This window comes from Bufo gargarizans, chromosome 9 (genome assembly GCF_014858855.1).
Source record: "Bufo gargarizans isolate SCDJY-AF-19 chromosome 9, ASM1485885v1, whole genome shotgun sequence".
Taxonomy (NCBI): Eukaryota; Metazoa; Chordata; class Amphibia; order Anura; family Bufonidae; genus Bufo; species Bufo gargarizans.
Genome location: NC_058088.1, coordinates 15,911,747 through 15,929,182, shown reverse-complemented (window position 1 = coordinate 15,929,182; position 17,436 = coordinate 15,911,747). Strand labels below are relative to the sequence as shown.

Sequence of the window (17,436 nt, the reverse complement as noted above, 5' to 3'; positions counted from 1 at the left end):
AAAACCAGTCCTGCAAAATCTGCCTTCCAAAACCCATATGGTGTTCCCCTCCTTCTATGTGCTACCGTTCGGCCAAACAGTAGTTTACGACCACATATGGGGTGTTTTTGCAAACTACAGAATCAGGGCAACCCATTTTGAGTGTTGTTTGGCAGTTAACCCTTATTTTACTCCTGGAAAAAATTTATTATATTGGAAAATTTTCCAAAAAATAGAAATTTCAAAATTGTTTCTCCATCTGCCATTAACTCTTGTGGAACACCTAAAGGGTTAATAAAGTTTGAAAAAACAGTTTTGAATACCTTGAGGGGTGTAGTTTCTAGAATGGGGTCATTTTTGGGAGGTTTCTATTATCTAAGCCTCACAATATGACTTCAAACCTGAACTGGTCCATAAAAAGTGGGATTTTGAAGATTTCTCAAAAATTTCAAAATTTGCTTCTAAACCTTGTAACATCCCCAAAAAATAAAATATCATTCCCAAAATGCTACAAACATGAAGTAGACATATGGGGAATGTAAAGTCATCACAATTTTTGGGGGTATTACTATGTATTACAGAAGTAGAGAAACTGAAACTTTGAAATTTGCTAATTTTTCAAAATTTTTGGTAAAAAATGTATTTTTTTATGCAAAAAAAATAACTTTTTTGACCCAATTTTAGCAGTGTCATGAAGTACAATATGTGACGAAAAAACAATCTCAGAACGGCCTGGGTAAGTCAAAGCGTTTGAAAGTTATGAGCACTTAAAGTGACACTGGTCAGATTTGCAAAAAATGGCCCGGTCCTTAAGGTGAAAATGAGCCCGGTCCTTAAGGGGTTAAAGGGGTTGTCCAGGATAAAAACAAAAATGTCTGCTTTCTACCAAAAAACAGCACCACCCCTGTCCACAGGTTGCATGTGGTATTGCAGATCTGAGTCCAATGGAGCTAAGCTTTTTTTTTTTGTTTTTGTTTCACCCCACTCAGCAGGACCAGTAACGGCAGCTATACTCACCCAATTCCCTTAGCTCCCATGCACACAACCGTATGTATCTTGCAGTCCGCAAAAAAACACAGGATAGCGTCCGTGTGCATTCTGTATTTTGCGGAACAGAACGGCCGGCCCCTAATAGTACAGTCCTATCCTTGTCCGTGATGCGGACAATAATAGGACAAGTTTTATTTTTTTGCAGAATGGACATACAGAAACGCAGTACACACGTAATAAATGAAATGAATGGTTCCACATACGGAAAAAACCCGAACGGACACGGAAAGAAAATACGTCCGGGTGCATGAGTCCGTAACCCGAGTTCCGGTCCAGATGAGGTCACGACTGACCTCTGCGGTGACGTGCCATCCTTGAGGAAGTCTACAAGTGCTGACCGGAAGTCTTATGAAGACAGGTAAGTGTCGATCTCTTCGCAGGTCCCACTGGCGTGTGGAGGGGAAGGATATATATATATATATATATATATATATATATATATATATATATATATATATATATATATATATATATATAAAATAGACAACCCCTTTAATACATCCCGCTTGATATGTGCTGGAGCGGGATGGGCCAATTCATTCTTAGGCCTCTCAATCCATTTGAAGCTTCTTCAGACGGTCTGTGCCCCAAAAAACCAAACCTACAGGAGATTTTCTGAGATCTTTTTTATGAAAAGTGGCCCCAAAAAAACCCCCTCAAAGTAGCAAATTTTTTTGAAAATTTGGTTTGTGTAAAAATAAAAAATCTCACAGTACTGACACAGGCCCACAGTAGTGCAGCTCCAGGATGAGGCCTACAGATGTGTACAATATAGGCAGTCCTATGTAACAAGAAGCCGCCACCCAGTGCGGGATTATCACGTAGTTCACCTGCTACTCCGGCATGGGGCTATATCTATCAGTTGCCAGATTAGCAGAACATCTAGGGGCGACAGATTAACAGACTCTTGCTGCATTAGGTAGATAAAGAAAGCATTAGTCGTCGGACGGGATTTTAGCGAGATTTATTTGTACAGGGATACAACGTACAATGAAATATAAATGTCCGCAGACCGGCTCCTCCGCTGGCAACAGCTTCCTTAAAGGGGTTCTCCAAGACTTAGGCTTCAATCACACGGTCGGTGAGATACCGGACTGGCGTAGTCATTAGTTGCTATGACGCCGTGCGCTTCTGCAATAAGCAGGATGCCAGTCCGGTATCTCACGGACCGTGTGAATTCAGCCCTAAAAGGTTTTTTTCAGGATTCTGACCCTTTTTAATTAGCCTCTGCAGCGCATGGTCCCTAATGAAAGAATCACCCGATTCCTGGCTCCATTCAGTGACCTTCCGGACGGGGTCATGTGCGCCGCTGCAGCCAATCGCTGGCTTTGGTGGTGACAGAACGTCTCTGCTCTTGGGGACATGTCACCACTGAAATGATCACCAGAATGGAGTGGCATGGAGCAGGCGATTAGCTGCTACAGGGGCTAATTAAAAAAAAAAAGGGACAAAATTCTGGAAAACCCCTTTTAAGACAGGCCATGACTATAGGATCAGCAGGGGTCAGACTCCCGATAACCCCAACCAATCAATCAGCTGACGGAATAGGCAAGAGTGTACCAGGCACAGCGCCGTACAGTCATTAGTGGCTGAGCCCGGTATTGCAGCTCAGTCCTATTACCAGTGGATGGGACTGAGCTCCAATATCAGACAATACCAAATGTATGGCGCCGTGCCTAATAAACACTGAGATATGACACTTTGCAGAAAGCTGCTGTCCCAATAATAGGCCCCGAGAGTCGGACTCCCGGTGATCGGATATTGACCACCTGCTTAGGACAGGCTATCGATTTCAAACCTCGGTACTGACAGGTTGTCACCGCGTTCGATCTTCACGTTAGGCCTCATGCACACTACAAGCTTGGTGCAACCTCTTGACCTGTAGAGGACTACGGGTCCTACTGTACCTTTGTATGGCTCTAAGGGCTCTTTCACACGAGCGGATCCTGTGCGTGGAATCCACTGCGTGAAAGAGAGTCAAGCCCCGCTCCGGACAGCAGAGACACGGAGCATTGACATGACTGATCTTTTTACTACAAGATCACAGTGAGATAAAGTTGTCACCGTGATTTTGTAGTAAAAAGATCACAGAGAGGCGCGGAGCGTTACCACGTTAGTGCTCCGTGTGTCTGCTGTGCAGAGCGGGGCATGGCTCTCTTTCACGCAGCGGATTCCACGCTCGTGTGTAAGAGCCCTAATAGGGGCATATAAAAGGTTTTCAGCGGTAAAGTCCTAGAAAAACAAAAATGTACCGTCCTCCACTGGACGCCGAAAAAAAAATCCAAACCTCTATAACAAGCCACCACCATGTGCACTCAGGACCTTGTGCCATTTGCTAAACCGAGGGCGAGTCAAAAACTATCCGCACTCTGTACTGGAATCGACTTTCAGAAAAGACAAATCCATCATTTCTCTACAGTCTCCCTGCTTTTCTTTGATCCAGCAGGATCAGTACACGTGCCCGCTCCATGTGGTCATCAGTCGTGGACGGGTGTCTGGCTCCTTGACTTGTGCCTTGAACTTCTCTATCCCATCACGCGCACTTGTTCGCGACCCTTTTCCCCGCAGTGTGCGCTAAGTCCTCGATAAATAGCGACACCAGACCACAAGGAACTGATCACTGCACGCTGCTGGTACAAATCAGAGGCGGGGCGGCCATCGTGGCTCTCACCCCAGTCACACATGAACTGGCGCAGCCGTGACTGGGGAGAGGATGTCAAATAATGAGGCGTTTGTCTCTTCTAAAAGTTGAATAACTCTCAGAGGACGCTGAGATTTTCAATTTTTGCATTTTTTTTCCCCTCTTCCTTGTCCCAGAGCCATAACTTTCTTTTATTTTTTGCCGTATGAGGGCTTGTTTTTTTACGGAACAAGTTGTGCTTTTAATTCCACCATTTAATACTGCCTAGTGGGGATGTAGCAGGGGGGAACAGAACAAAAAAAAAATCCAAATGAGGTGGAATTTGATTTTTTTTTTTTTATTCCGCCAGTTGTACGTTTATACGGCGTTCTCTATGCAGTAAAAATTACCTGTTACTTTTTTCTCCGGGTCAGTACGATTACGGTGCTACCACATTTGTATCATTTTCTTGCGTTTTAATATTGAAAAGAAATAAAAACCTTGAAGGAAAAAAAAAATGTTTTTTTCTTTTCATCGCAATATTCTGACTCCTATAACCTTTTACAGTGACGCCTATGGAGCTGTGTGAGGGCTCACTTTTGGCGGGGCTTTTTGATCTTTTTTTTAAAAAAAAAGGGGGGGGGGTTGGGGGGAGTGACAACAAAATGGCAAATTGACCACTTTGATTTTTTTTTCGGTTACCCCATTTGCAATAAATATTATCTTTTAATAATACGGGCATTTTCAGGTGCGGCAATGCCTGCCTTTTTTTTTAATTATTATTGTTTATTTTGGAGGAAGGAGGGCGATTTGAACTTTTATATTTTTTATACATAAATAGTTTTTTTTTTACTTTTTTTAAGTCACCCCAGGTGACTATAACCAGCAATCATCAGATGGTATACATCATCACAGAACACACCATTCAGTGTATTCCCATGCAGTGCTGCCACCTGCAGGCCAGCATCGGAATATGATCGGTATCAGAGCCTGCTTGAGGCTGCAAGCCATTATTGGTACATACCAGCTTCCCCGATCTCAGCCGAGGAACGTTGTTAGGGGCACGGGTGCTCGCAGCTCAGATGCCGTGGCCACATTTGGCCTTATGGCTAATCACATACATTCGCCCTAAAGAAAAAAACTCAGTCGCTATGGCGCCCGCGACTGGGCACCGTCTTTAAAGTGCCAACTTCCACCTTACATGTACAGTGGGCGCCAAGGGGTTAAAATAAATTCTACAGCCGGAGTGTAAATAATTCTTGACTCGCCCTCGTAAACTGTCACCCAAGCGAACATATTTTGTTTTTCATGTGATTAAAAATTAAAAAAATTAATTAAAAAAAGGTGAAAAAACGATTCTGCTTTGTAATTTGCAGTTACCGTCCGCTTTAAACAGTCCCTTTTTATAAGACGAGTCCTCCGATAAGCTGATCACATGGTGCAACGCTGCCGGGACGTCCAGCGGCCAGCTGTAATCTGCATGAGGGGAGTTCAGTTTGCTGCTGCGCCACCACAGGAGAAATGAAGAATTACACACTTCGCATTGAAATCAGTGGAATGATGGGCATGCTGAGTCCTCCAGAGCCACAGACGCTCTTTATAGCTGCTCTTTTAGCTAGTTCATAAGACGTGGCCGTGCCCCCCCCCCCCCCCCCCCTCTGGTAAATCATACTGCCCTAAGTGGGGCATTTCTTTACCCGAAGGCGAGAAAAAAACAAAACAATTAGAATAAAACCTGCCCAGTCAACATTATGGTCCCGTCTTAGATCATTGCAAAGATGTATAGTTCTTATCAAAATATTTGACCCCTATTGTGGCCGGGACCTTAATATACAATCTTCACAAGTATCAGACGTCAGAAGATCAGAACATAGCACGTGGGTGGATGGCCAGGGCCGCTCCTGGCATCACTAACTGGGTCAGCTTGGTTAATAAAGTGAAGGTATATGAAAAGATCAGATACACCTCCCAAAAATAAGTTGGAAGTATGGTCCAAAATATGGTCTTCATGGTAGACTGTATGGTTGCAGGGGAATGTTTTATTTTATTATTTTTTTCTTTGCTCCACCAGGGGGATTACGTTGTTGTTTTTGAATTGGCCGGGAGATATATTGAGAAATTGTTTAATGTAAGTGATACGTCTGTCATTTTGATATAAAAAAAAATGTATATATATATATATATGAATATTGGCCAGCTAGTCATCTGAATAGACCTTGGCCCTTGGCTCTTCAGTTCTAATCGCCTGGTGGATGAGGAGTGGAGAATCAAGGACTGTCCTCCTGCCCAGAGGAGGTCTGAAGATTCGCTTTACAATGAATCCTTTTATGCACCATAAGAGAAAACCATAATATGAAACTTTTGCCGCATTCGCACTGGTAAGGCTTCTCTTCAAAGTCCTCATTGTGGACGTCGCTATCACAGTCCGGGTCATCTACAATAAACTCCATCATCTCGTGAGTTTTCTGGTGTCGGTAGAGGTGTGAGGAAGAAGTGTAGCTTCTACCACACTCACATTTATAAGGTTTCTCCATTCCTGTAGTCCAATACCTTGAGCTTGAACTGAAGTCCTTGTTATGGTGGGTCCTTTGATGCCGGTAGAGATGAGAACTACAAGTGTAGCTTTTTCCACACTGACAAACGTATGGTTTAATCCTCCCTGGAGATTCCATCTCGTTAACTTCTTCAGGGTCACCTTCGAGTTGGATTTGGACAATCTCTAGGGTGTGTGTCTCCTGATGCCGTAACAGATGTGCCCTAACTGTGAACTTCTTCCCACAGTCACAGATATAATTCTTTTCAGCCCTTTTCTTACTTTTATGTGAGTGAATTCTCTGATGTCTGTAGAGTTGAGAGCTGCCTGTGTATCGTTTCCCACAAGCACAGACATAGGGCTTATATAGGTTTTCTCTGGCATTGGAATGTGTTGAGTATCCAACTTGGCATGTCTTTAGATGTCTGTTCAGAGTAGAACTGATGGAAAACGTCTTCCCACACATGCATTGAAAAGGCTTTTCAGATCCTACAAAATGCTGACCACTATCTACGTCACATCCTACATTAGTTTTCTGGTGTCTACGGAGAGCAAAGGCGCTGGTGTAGCGTTTACCACACGCACAAGTATACAACTTTGACAGCCGATTTGGTGCTCGTTTGGTAATTTTTGATTCTTCATGGCCAACTTTCTCTTCTTTTACAGACTTCTTTAATCCAGCCTTTTTTGGTCTACCCCTCCGTTTAGTCAATAAATCTGTTTTGGCCTTCTCTTCTATAGGATTATCATCTTCCCTAAATTTTGTTGACTGATCTTCTAAGGTTGCACTACTACAGCTTCCATCCCTAGGTTTTGACTTCTTCAGCTTATTTGATGCTCGTAAAGATTTCCCTTTAAGTCTTTTTCTTGTTCGTTCCATTGGCTTTTCACTTGCCTCCAAGGTGGAGGAGAAGTTAAAAGGTTCTGCAAGTCAACTTTTTTAGTTTTCTTTTTACTAGGCTGGGTGTTCAGAATCTGCTGGAGAGAATACAAATAAATAAATTACCATCAACATCATTATACGACATAGGTAGACGTGAAATGTGAATGGTATGAAACTGAGCTATTGTGTACATCAGCGGCTCTCCAGCTTCGGTAAAACAACCTTCAGCATGGTAATACCCTGGTTCCCCGAAAATAAGACAGTGTCTTATATAAATTTTTGCTCCCAAAGATTCGCTAGGTCTTTTTTTTCCCCATGAAGAAAAATACGGTACACATTTATTGTTGAACAAAAAAAATCAGGGTGGGGAGGGGGGATCACTTAAAATGGCACAGGGGTATCAGGGCGGGGAGGGGGATCAGAAGGGGGAATCAAAATGGCACAGGAGAATCAGAGGGGGGGGATTACCGTACCATTTTAGTACCCCCTTCTGATCCTCCTGTGTCATTTTGATTCCCCCCCCCCCGATCCCCCTGTGTCATTTTAAATGATCCCCCCCTACCCACCCTGTGCCATTTTAAGTATTCCCACTCCCCACCCTGATACCCATGTGCCATTTTAAGTGATCCCCTTTGTCATTTTAAATGATCCCTCTACCCTGTGCCAGGTATTTATCCCCCCCCTTCACCAGACATCCCCCACCTTTCATCAGATATCCCCCCCCCCCCCCACACCTGTCACCCCTGTGTGTCCGTGCCAGCCAAGTGGTCAGTCAGCCAGACTCCGTCGGTGCAGAGCGAGCAGAAGAAGGCGGCAGCTTGTCCTTGCGGCGGCGCGGGCTCTCTGATTTAAAGAGACCTTGCACCGCCTGCGTTGCGGCCAATCAGTGAGCTGCGTGGCGGCGCCCGTAGGGTCCAGAGGAGTCAGTCGCCTTACGGTACCGTAGCTTCGGGGGCCTTATACTGGGTTGGCTTTATTATCGGGGAGGCCTTATTTTCGGGGGGATGCCTTATATTACAGCGCAAGGTAGAAGTAGGTCTTATTTTCGGGGAAACACGGTAGTTGTAGATCCCCCATGAGTGGACCACTACAGGTTTACAACCTGGGGGGGGGGGGGGGGGGGGGGTAGTGTGTACAGGGTGCATGCAGCAGTGTAGCATGTAGCAGAGCAGGAAGCCTGGCAGGGACTCGGTGACACGTGTCTGACACGAGTCCCTGCAATAACTATACATTGTAAGTCCCTCCTGACCTTCGGTTCACTGGAGGCTGAGCCGACTCAGCAGTCGCTGCTGTACTGCGCTGCTCAACTCAACTCAGCCTGGGGGCGTCACCTGATTCCGACGTGAGACGTCGTGGGCGGAGACCGCACATTCAGAGCAAGCAGGAGGAGCCGCTGCTGGAAGAAACTGGTAGATAATGATGGGGGAGGGCAGCCGCGGACGCAGTTTTTAAAGCGATGACGTCACGAAATATACCGCGGTATTTAGGAAACAGCGATATCGCCATATCGCTGTTTTTTTAATACCGCGGTATATCGTGATACCGGTATATTGCCCAACCCTAGGCTGTTCACCATGTTGGATCCGTCCTGCGGCTATTTCGCCGTGCCGCCGCTCCGTCCCCATTGACTATAATGGGGACGGGGGCAGAGCTCCGGCGGTGCACGGCGAAAGCCTAAACTAAACTAAAAAGCCTGACATGCAGTAATTTTAGTCCGGCGGCCTTTCGCCGTGCACAGACCGCCGTCAATGGGGACGGAGCGGCGGTCCGGTGAAATAGCCGCAGGACGGATCCGACATGGTGAACAGCAAGTGTGAAAGTAGCCTTACAAATTAAACTACCTGCAAGAAAAAAAAAAAAAAAAAAAAAAAAAACACACACAACACATTACTTTAAAAATACCCTGCATTTGCAGCGCTGGTCCTCATTTTCCTGGAGCGATGATACGCCATGCTGTAGATTCACAAGCCCCAGGCAGCCAATCACTGCCCTCAGCCATGATGCTAGCATGTACGTCAGGGGACTGCTAAGCCATTACTAATTCAAACTTCAGCTTTTGTAATAGTTCCTCATAATTCATGCTTTCTCCAGACAGCCACTAGGTGGAGCTCACTGTATATGTATTTATACTGACTTCAGCTGGCAGCCACTAGGGGGAGCTCTCTATCTCTGCACTTCAGTGGGAGCTGTATATATCTACATGCAGTTAGCTCCCCCTTGTGGCAGCTGTACATATCTACATGCAGCTAGCTCCCCTTGTGGCAGCTGCAGGCAGTCAGTATGTTATCCTTAACCTTTATGGCTGACTTGGCCTGCTATACTGGACCAGCCATAAAAATGTGTCCATGTTACAATGATCCCAACAAACGCTTTTTGAAAAGACACCATCCCATGAGATGCCAACCTATGACAGGATTTAAAGGCATCTGTACCTATGACACTGGCTGACCTGTTACACGTGCACTTGGCAGCTGAAGGTGTATGTGTTGGTCCCATGGTCATATGTGCCCGCATAGCTGAGAAAGATGATGTTTTATTTCTTTGCAAATGAGCCTCTAGGAGCAACAGGGGCGGAACCATTACTCCTAGAGGCTCTGCTCTCTCTGCCACTGCCTTTCCACTTTGATTGACAGGGCCAGGTGTGAAAACTGTCAAAGTGCAGGGAGTGCGGTAGTTACAGAAAGAGCAGAGCCTCCAGGTGTAATGGCGACGCCCCTGTTGCTCCTGAGTAGTTGTTGCGATACCACATTTTTTATTTAATTTCAATACCATAAGAAAGTATTGCGATACTCGATACCACACGAAAAAATAAACAAAAAAAGCCACGTGCATAACGCATTTTAAAAAAATGTAAAATCGTGCAGTTTTATTTTTTTTCTGTTCCGGCGTTCACCGCATACATTTTTTAATAGTTTGGACTTTATGTGATATGTTTATTTATTAATTTTTTATATATTCTATATGTGAAATTGGGAAAGGGAGTGATTTATACTTAATAATTTGGTGTGTGTTTTAAACTTTTTTACACTTTTTGTTTACTAACTAATTTCCCCCCTTAGGGGCCAGAACCTGGGATCTTTTCATCCCTTGTCCTATTCACCCTAACCCTGGGTTCACACCTGAGCGTTTTACAGCGCGTTCAAACGCGCTGTAAAACGCTTAAGACATGAAAACCAATGCTTCCCTATGGGAAGGGTTCACACCTGGGCGTTTTACAGCGCGCACGAACGCGCTGTAAAACGCCCGACGCTCAAACAAGTACTTGAGCTTCTTTGGGGCGTTTTGACGCGCGTTTGTGGCCATAGGACACTGCAGCCAATGACACAAACGCGCGTTTACTATTACAAAAAACGTGCATAAAAACGCGCGTTTGAGGAACGCTCAGGTGTGAACCCAGGGTAATAGATCTCTATCACGGTGAATAGGATTATACACGGTCCCTGCTGCTCTGTGCTTTGTGTGCAGGGAGCTGACTATGGCATCCAGGGATTCAGTAGCGTCCTGGCTGCCATGGTAACCGATTGGAGCCCCAGGATTAGCCTGCTGGGACTCCGATCGGAACTGCCACCAATGAGAAGGGGAGGGGACCCTGTGGCCACTGCCACCAATGAGAAGGGGAGGGGACCCTGTGGCCACTGCCACCAATTATTTTAATACTGGGGGGGTTGAGCGCACTGTGCCAGCAATGATTTTAATGGGGTAGGTGGGGGGGGGGGGGGAGGCGCACTGCGCCATCAATGATAATTACCCCTTAATACAGGAGGCGGGTACTGGCAGCAGATCAGCGGCAGTTAACCCCTCAGCTGCCGCACCTGAGGGGTTAACTGCCGCTGATCGCAGCTCCCTGTCAGAGGCAGGTGCCGGCTATGCGATTCTGCTGCCGGCACCCGCCTCCTGAATTAGGTGTTAGACAACCTTTCACGGGTCCGGACTTAGTTAAGTATTAGGCTACACAGAGCGGCGCCCAGAGATGCCCTGGCACTTACCATTATAGTTGTGCGCCGCTGTTCGCCCGCTGTGCCCCATATGCTAATTACTAGGAACGCCCATTAGAGAAGCTGATGTCTCCTCCCCATTGCCCTGATAGTAATTAGCATATAGAGCAGGAGCATAATACTTAACTAAGTCCGGACCCAGGAAAAGTCCTATCATTGGTGGCGCAGTGCGCCCGCCCCTCCTCCGCTCATTGGTAGCGGTAGCAGCGGCACAGGGGGGGAGGGAGAGACTGCTTCCTTCTCCCCTGTGCTGCTGAGGGAACATGACAGCAGCGCTCTCATGTTCAGAGATACTAGACTGCGCAGAACAGTATAGAAAAAAATGGAAATCCCGATATCGTATCGATACCGGGACAAAAGTATCGATTGGGTATCGAAATTCCGATACCCGCAACAACCCTACACCTGAGGCTCATTTGTATATATGAAAACATCATTTCTCTCAGCGATGTGGGCACATATGAACATGGGACCAACACAAATGTCTTCAGCTGCCAAGAGCCCATGTAACAGGTCAGCCGGTGTCATGGGGACAAAACTGCTGACAGATGCCCTTTAAGACACCTCCAACTTAATCACATACGGTGCTCCTCCATAAGGACAGATTTATCAGTATATCTAGCGCTAACCTACATACATTATGGAAGGGGGGGGGGGGTGTAAAGAACAAGTTGTAGGGGGATGTCCCATCTGTTGTCCCCCATGAATACAGCAGCGCATGCGCAGTTATCCCTATTCACCTCTACAGGACTTCTGAAGTCTGCTTCCTAAGCCATTTTGAACTGCCATAGAAGTGAATGGAGTTAAAGGGTTTCTGTCCCCTGAAAAACGGGTATTAAGCTGGCTGACACGAGCGATGTGCTAATGTCAGCTGAACATAACTATATTAGCGCCATCTCACTGCCTGCCGCCGTTATTGAGAAAAACAAACTTGTATAAGATGCTAATTAGCCTGTAGGTGCAGGGGGGGGGGGGGGGGGGGGGGCGGGGGGGGGGGGGCGTTGCCCCTGCTCCTAGAGCCTCCGTTCTCCCACCTCTGGCCCCGCCCTGCTACACTAGATTGACAGGGCCAGGCAGCGCTGCTCTCCTCCCGCCGCCCCCGTCTGCAGTCAGGGAGGGACGCTCGGCGACTGCGCCGAATACTGAACGGCGCGACATTTACACTGCAGACACTACCGGCGGGAGGCGACCAATGATGCCTGCCCCTGTCAATCAAGAGAAGCAGGGCGTGAAAAGAGGGGTGCGAACGGAACCTCTAGGACCAGGTGCAATCCCCCGCCCCCACTGCTCCTAAAGTCTAATTAGCATATTATAAAAGTTTGTTTCTCAAAAACGGCAGCAGGCAGTGAGATGGCACTAATATAGTTATGTTCAGCCGACATTGGCACATTTTTCAGGCCCAGCACGTCGCCCTGTAGTTGTACCCCTTTCCTTGCAATAGGCCACAAGTGCTGAGATAAGAACACCCCTTTAAGTAGTCATCCAATCAGATTCCAGCTCTTATTCTTCAAGGACACGTTGGAAAATGAAAGCTGCGACCTGATTGGTTACGTTTCGATGCACCTTTTCAAGTCCGCGCACAGCCAACTATAAGCGGCACCGCTGCAGTCAACAGGCGGCGCCCCGCTCACACAGAGAATGCTGGGAGTTGTAGTTTTGCAAATTGCCCGAACCCTCCCCTTTAAGGTTAAACCTCCATGTGGACCCGCTTTGCAGTGACGAATGCCGTGCAATTCCTCAAATTAGCAATGAAAGTGCTGGAAATCTCCCCCCATCACATGGCGCATGCACTACAAGTCCCAGCATGCGTCAGGTTATAAAATAGCCTAAGCTGTGTATAGCTATCCGTGTGCGGGGGTCCCAGGTCCCACCCGCCCGGGCGCCACTCACCTGCTTGCCACAGCCGCCACTCAGGAGACGCGCAACCTAACAGCGTCCATGTGACCGACTCCAGGCTCCCCGTCCCGTGATTGGCTGCCTCGCACCCCGTGACCTCTCTCAGCCAATCAGAGCTCAGGCAGACTGCCGCGAGCGGGAAGCCAATCACAGAGCGGCTTGCGTGAGACCGATAGGAAACGGCGGGATCTCCGCTTTTGATTATGGGGAAGGACTGGAGGAGGCGTGCTGACTGCTGAGACTTGTAGTTCTACCTCATGCTTAACGGGAACCTGTATAGTAACTGGTCTGCCCTTGAAAAGCACTCGGGCTCCGGCAGAGAGGCATGCTGGTCACTGTAGTTCTAAAACTGAAATCCTGCCTCTTTGCTATAGATGCAGAACTACAATTCCCACAATCCCGTGCGCGCACCGCCCACAGGACTTTAGATTCTTGTCAGTTGCGCTGTAAAAAAACTAAACGGAAACGTGAATTAACCCTTTCAGCCCCTGAGGTTTTAGTTTTCCACTCCCTGCCTTTCCGGATCCATAACAGTTTTTTTTTTTTCCGTTCACACAGCGGGATGAGGGTTTGTATTTTGCGGTTAAGTTGCACTTTCTAATGCCACCAATTCATATTAGGTATGATGTAGTGGGGAGCTGGGGAAAAAAAGTCCCAAAAGGAGTGAAATTGGAAAAAAAAATACTGTTTTATGGGTTTTATTTTTACGGCGATCCCTATGCGGTAAAACTGACCGGTGCTCTTCTTTCCCCGGGTCAGTACCATTACGGCGATATCACATATGTATACTTTTGCTTGTATTTTAACCCCTTAACGACCAGCGCTGTACATGTACGAAGCAACCGGACGTGACTTAACGCCCAACGCCGTACATGTACGGCGTGTTGATCGGGCAGGTGCAGGAGCTGCGCAAGGGTCCGGCAGTCACTGATAGTCGGACCCCAGCTGTATGCACCGATGCATTAACCCTTGCATTGCCACGCTCAGCGCTGACCGCGGCACATGCAGGCTCCAGATGTGTGCGGGGTGTCCATCGGGTCCCTACGCTGCTGTGACGGGGACCCGATGGCAGGGAAGGCAGGCCGATGCCTGCCGGGACAGCCTGTGAGAGAGTGGGACAAAAAAAAAAGTAAAAAAAAAAGAAAAGCAGACATAATAGGTATCGCCGTGTCCGATACCTATGTTTTTTTAGCAGTTTTTATTTTATTAGGTAGGGTATCATTTTTGTGGGATGAGATGATGGTTTGATTGCCACTATTTTGGGGTGCATATGACTATTTGCTTGCTATTACACTTTTTGTGATGTAAGGTGACCAAAAATTGCTATTTTGAAACCATTTTTATTATTATTATTTTTTTAAGCTGAGGGGTTAGGTAGTATCACATGACCTAACCCCTCAGCTGAAAAAAATAATAATTATAAAAACGGTGTCAAAAAAGCCATTTTTTGTCACCTTACATCACAAAAAGTGTAATAGCAAGCAATCAAATAGTCATATGCACCCCAAAATAGTGGCAATCAAACCATCATCTCATCCCACAAAAATGATACCCTACCTAATAAAATAAAAACTGCTGAAAAAAAAACACTTTTTTGTCACCTTCCATCACTAAACGTGAAACACCAAGCGATCAAAAAGGCGTATGCCCCCCAAAATAGTACCAATCTAACCACCACCTCATCCCGCAAAAAATAAGCCCCTACTAAAGACAATCCCCCCAAAAATAAAAAAATATGGCTCTCAGACTATTGAGACACTAAAACAGCTTTTATTGTGTTAAATGTAAAAAAAAAAATAAAAAAAAAAAAAGTATACATATTAGGTATCGCTGCATCCGTAACAACCTGCTCTATAATAATACATGACCTAACCCCTCAGGTGAACACCGTAAAAAATAAAAACCATGTCAAAAAAGCTATTTTTTTGTCACCTTACACCACAAAAAGTGTAATACCAAGCGATCAAAAAGTCATACGCACCCTAAAATAGTACCAATCCTCAAACCGTCATCTCATACCGAAAAAAAATGACCCCCTACATAAGACAGTCACCCACAAAAAAAAGAATAATATGGCTTTCAGAATATGGAGACGCTAAAAATTTATATTTTTTTTCAAAAATGCTTTATTATGTAAAACTGAAACAAACAACCAAAAAAAGTTGTCATATTTGGTATTGTCGCTTCCGTAACAACCTGCTGTATAAAAATACCACATAATCTAACCTGTCAGATAAACATTGTAAATAACAAAAAATAAAAATGGTGCCAAAACTGCTATTTTTTGTTACCTTGCCTCACAAAAAGTGTAATATAGAGCAACCAAAAATCCTATGTGTTGCGGAACTCAGTATGTCCACTTAAATCCCCTTGTAGCTGAAGAAGCAGGTCAATATCCAAGAGACTTTCCCCAGTTTGGGAGTTAACTGACTTTACTGGGCAAAGCACATGGTTTCAGACTCCCAACAGCCTCATTTACATACAATAGAGTAAATAGATTACTATAATACTAGGAAAGGTGGGGTCAAACAATAGCAAGGGCTGATGGGAGGTTGAGGGGGGACACGGCAGCTAGTTTAGACAGGTCTGGCAGTGTCCCTGGGTCACCGCCCTGATCTTGGGAAACAATGGAACAGGAAAAAGGGGGGGGGGGGTGTACAGACTAGTGATGGGAAGTTCGGATCTTGCAGCTGAATCGGTTCATTTGAATCAGCTCATTCAAATGAACCGATTCATGAATCGGATCTTCGGTTCACTTCCTGAGCCGGCAGAGGCAAGTGAACTGAAGATCAATGCGCATGCTCAGCTCATCGAATCTTCGGTTCACTTGCTGAGTCAGCTCTCAAGTGAACCGAAGGTCAGGAGGGACTGGCTCCTGGCAAACACAGCTCTGCTGCAGTGAAGCAGACTGTGATAATTGTCTGAGAGTTTTAGTTAAAATAATCGTGTCACAGAGTCCCTACCAGACTTCCTGCTCTGCTACAGCATGTAGCAGAGCTGTGTGTGTACAGGGTGCATGTAGCAGTGTAGCGTGATGCTACACTGCTGCATGCACCCTGTACACACACAGCTCTGCTACATGCTAGATTAATGCCCCCCCTTCCCCCTGGACGGACTTACAGGGAGCCTGGCAGGGACTCGGTGACTCAGTCTCTGACTCATTCGATTCTTTTAACTAATAGACTCAGCCGATTCTCTGAGTCCCTGCGACTCACCCTGTGCTGTGAGTCAGTGCTGGCTGCCTCTGATTGGTTGGAGGGAGGGGCGGGGCTAGCGTCCACTGTCCTGCGACTCCCCCTGTGCTGTGTCAGTGCTGGCTGACTCTGATTGGTTGGAGGGCGGGAGGGGCGGGGCTAGCGTCCACTGTCCTGCGACTCCCCCTGTGCTGTGTCAGTGCTGGCTGCCTCTGATTGGTTGGAGGGCGGGGAGGGGCGGGGCTAGCGTCCACTGTCGGCTCCTATTACACTGCCTGCTGCTGCCTCTGTGCTGATCTGACTGAGCCATTTCATTCGGATCGGCTCAGTCAGAGGAACCGACTCTTCCGGATCAGTGAACTGAATCGGTTCAAAAGAACGATTCGTTCATGATCCGGACATCACTAGTACAGACAGCCGAACATAAAATAATATAAAAGGGTCCATCTGTTACAATATGTACCCTAAAATAGTATCAACAAAACTGCCACCTTATTTCGTAGTTTCCAAAATGGGGTCTTTTTTTGGAGTTTCTTCAGGGGGTCTTCAAATGTGACATGGCAGCTTAAAATTATCCCGGTGAAATCTGCTTTCCAAAAACCGTATGGCGTTCCTTTCCTTCTGCGCCCTGCCGTGTCCCCGTACAGCAGTTTATGACCAGATATGGGGTGTTTCTGTAAACTACAGAATCAGGGCAATAAATATTGGAGTTTTGTTTGGCTGTTAACCCTTGCTTTGTTACTGGAAAAAGTGGGTTAAAATGGAAAATCACCCAAAAATTTGAAATTCTTAAATTTCATCTCCATTTTACATTAATTCTTGTGAAACACCTAAAGAGTTAACAAAGTTTGTAAAATCAGTTTTGAATACCTTGAGGGGTGTAGTTTCTAGAATGGGGTTATTTTGGGTGGTTTCTATTATGTAAGCCTCACAAAGTGACTTCAGACCTGAACTGGTCCTGAAAAAGTGGGTTTTTGAAATTTTCTGAAAAATTTCAAGATTTGCTTCTAAGCCTTGTAACGTCCCCAAAAAATAAAATGGCATTCACAAAATGATCCAAACATGAAGTAGACATATGGGGAATGTAAAGTAGTAACTATTTTTGGAGGTATTACTATGTATTATAGAAGTAGAGAAATTGAAATTTTCTATTTTAAAAAAAAAAATAGAAAATTTGGTATGTTTTTTTTATTTATAAAAAAGATTTTTTTTTTTTTACTAAATTTTGTCACTGGCATGAAGTACAATATGTGACGAGAAAACAATCTTAGAATGGCCTGGATAGG

General features: G+C 45.8%; 1 protein-coding gene across 2 annotated transcripts; it reads right to left on the bottom strand.

Annotated features, from left to right (window-relative positions):
- Positions 1–1,847: 1,847 nt before the first annotated feature.
- LOC122946750 (zinc finger protein 883-like) lies at positions 1,848–13,022 on the bottom strand. 2 transcript variants are annotated; one of them, XM_044306543.1, is made up of 2 exons: positions 12,951–13,022; positions 1,848–7,157 (listed from the first exon to the last, which is right to left on the bottom strand). In XM_044306543.1, the coding sequence occupies exon 2, from the start codon at positions 7,060–7,062 to the stop codon at positions 5,917–5,919; it is 1,146 nt and encodes a 381-aa protein (XP_044162478.1). In that variant the 5' UTR covers positions 7,063–7,157; positions 12,951–13,022; the 3' UTR covers positions 1,848–5,916. The 2 variants fall into 2 exon arrangements, with proteins under 2 accessions (XP_044162478.1, XP_044162479.1); XM_044306544.1 differs by having other exon boundaries at positions 1,848–7,160; positions 12,951–13,016.
- Between the last annotated feature and the right edge of the window lie 4,414 nt (positions 13,023–17,436).

What these genes read in the sequence shown, in the direction of transcription:
- LOC122946750 (XM_044306543.1), bottom strand. Translation starts at nt 7,062, where the DNA reads ATGGAACGAACAAGAAAAAGACTTAAAGGGAAATCTTTACGAGCATCA.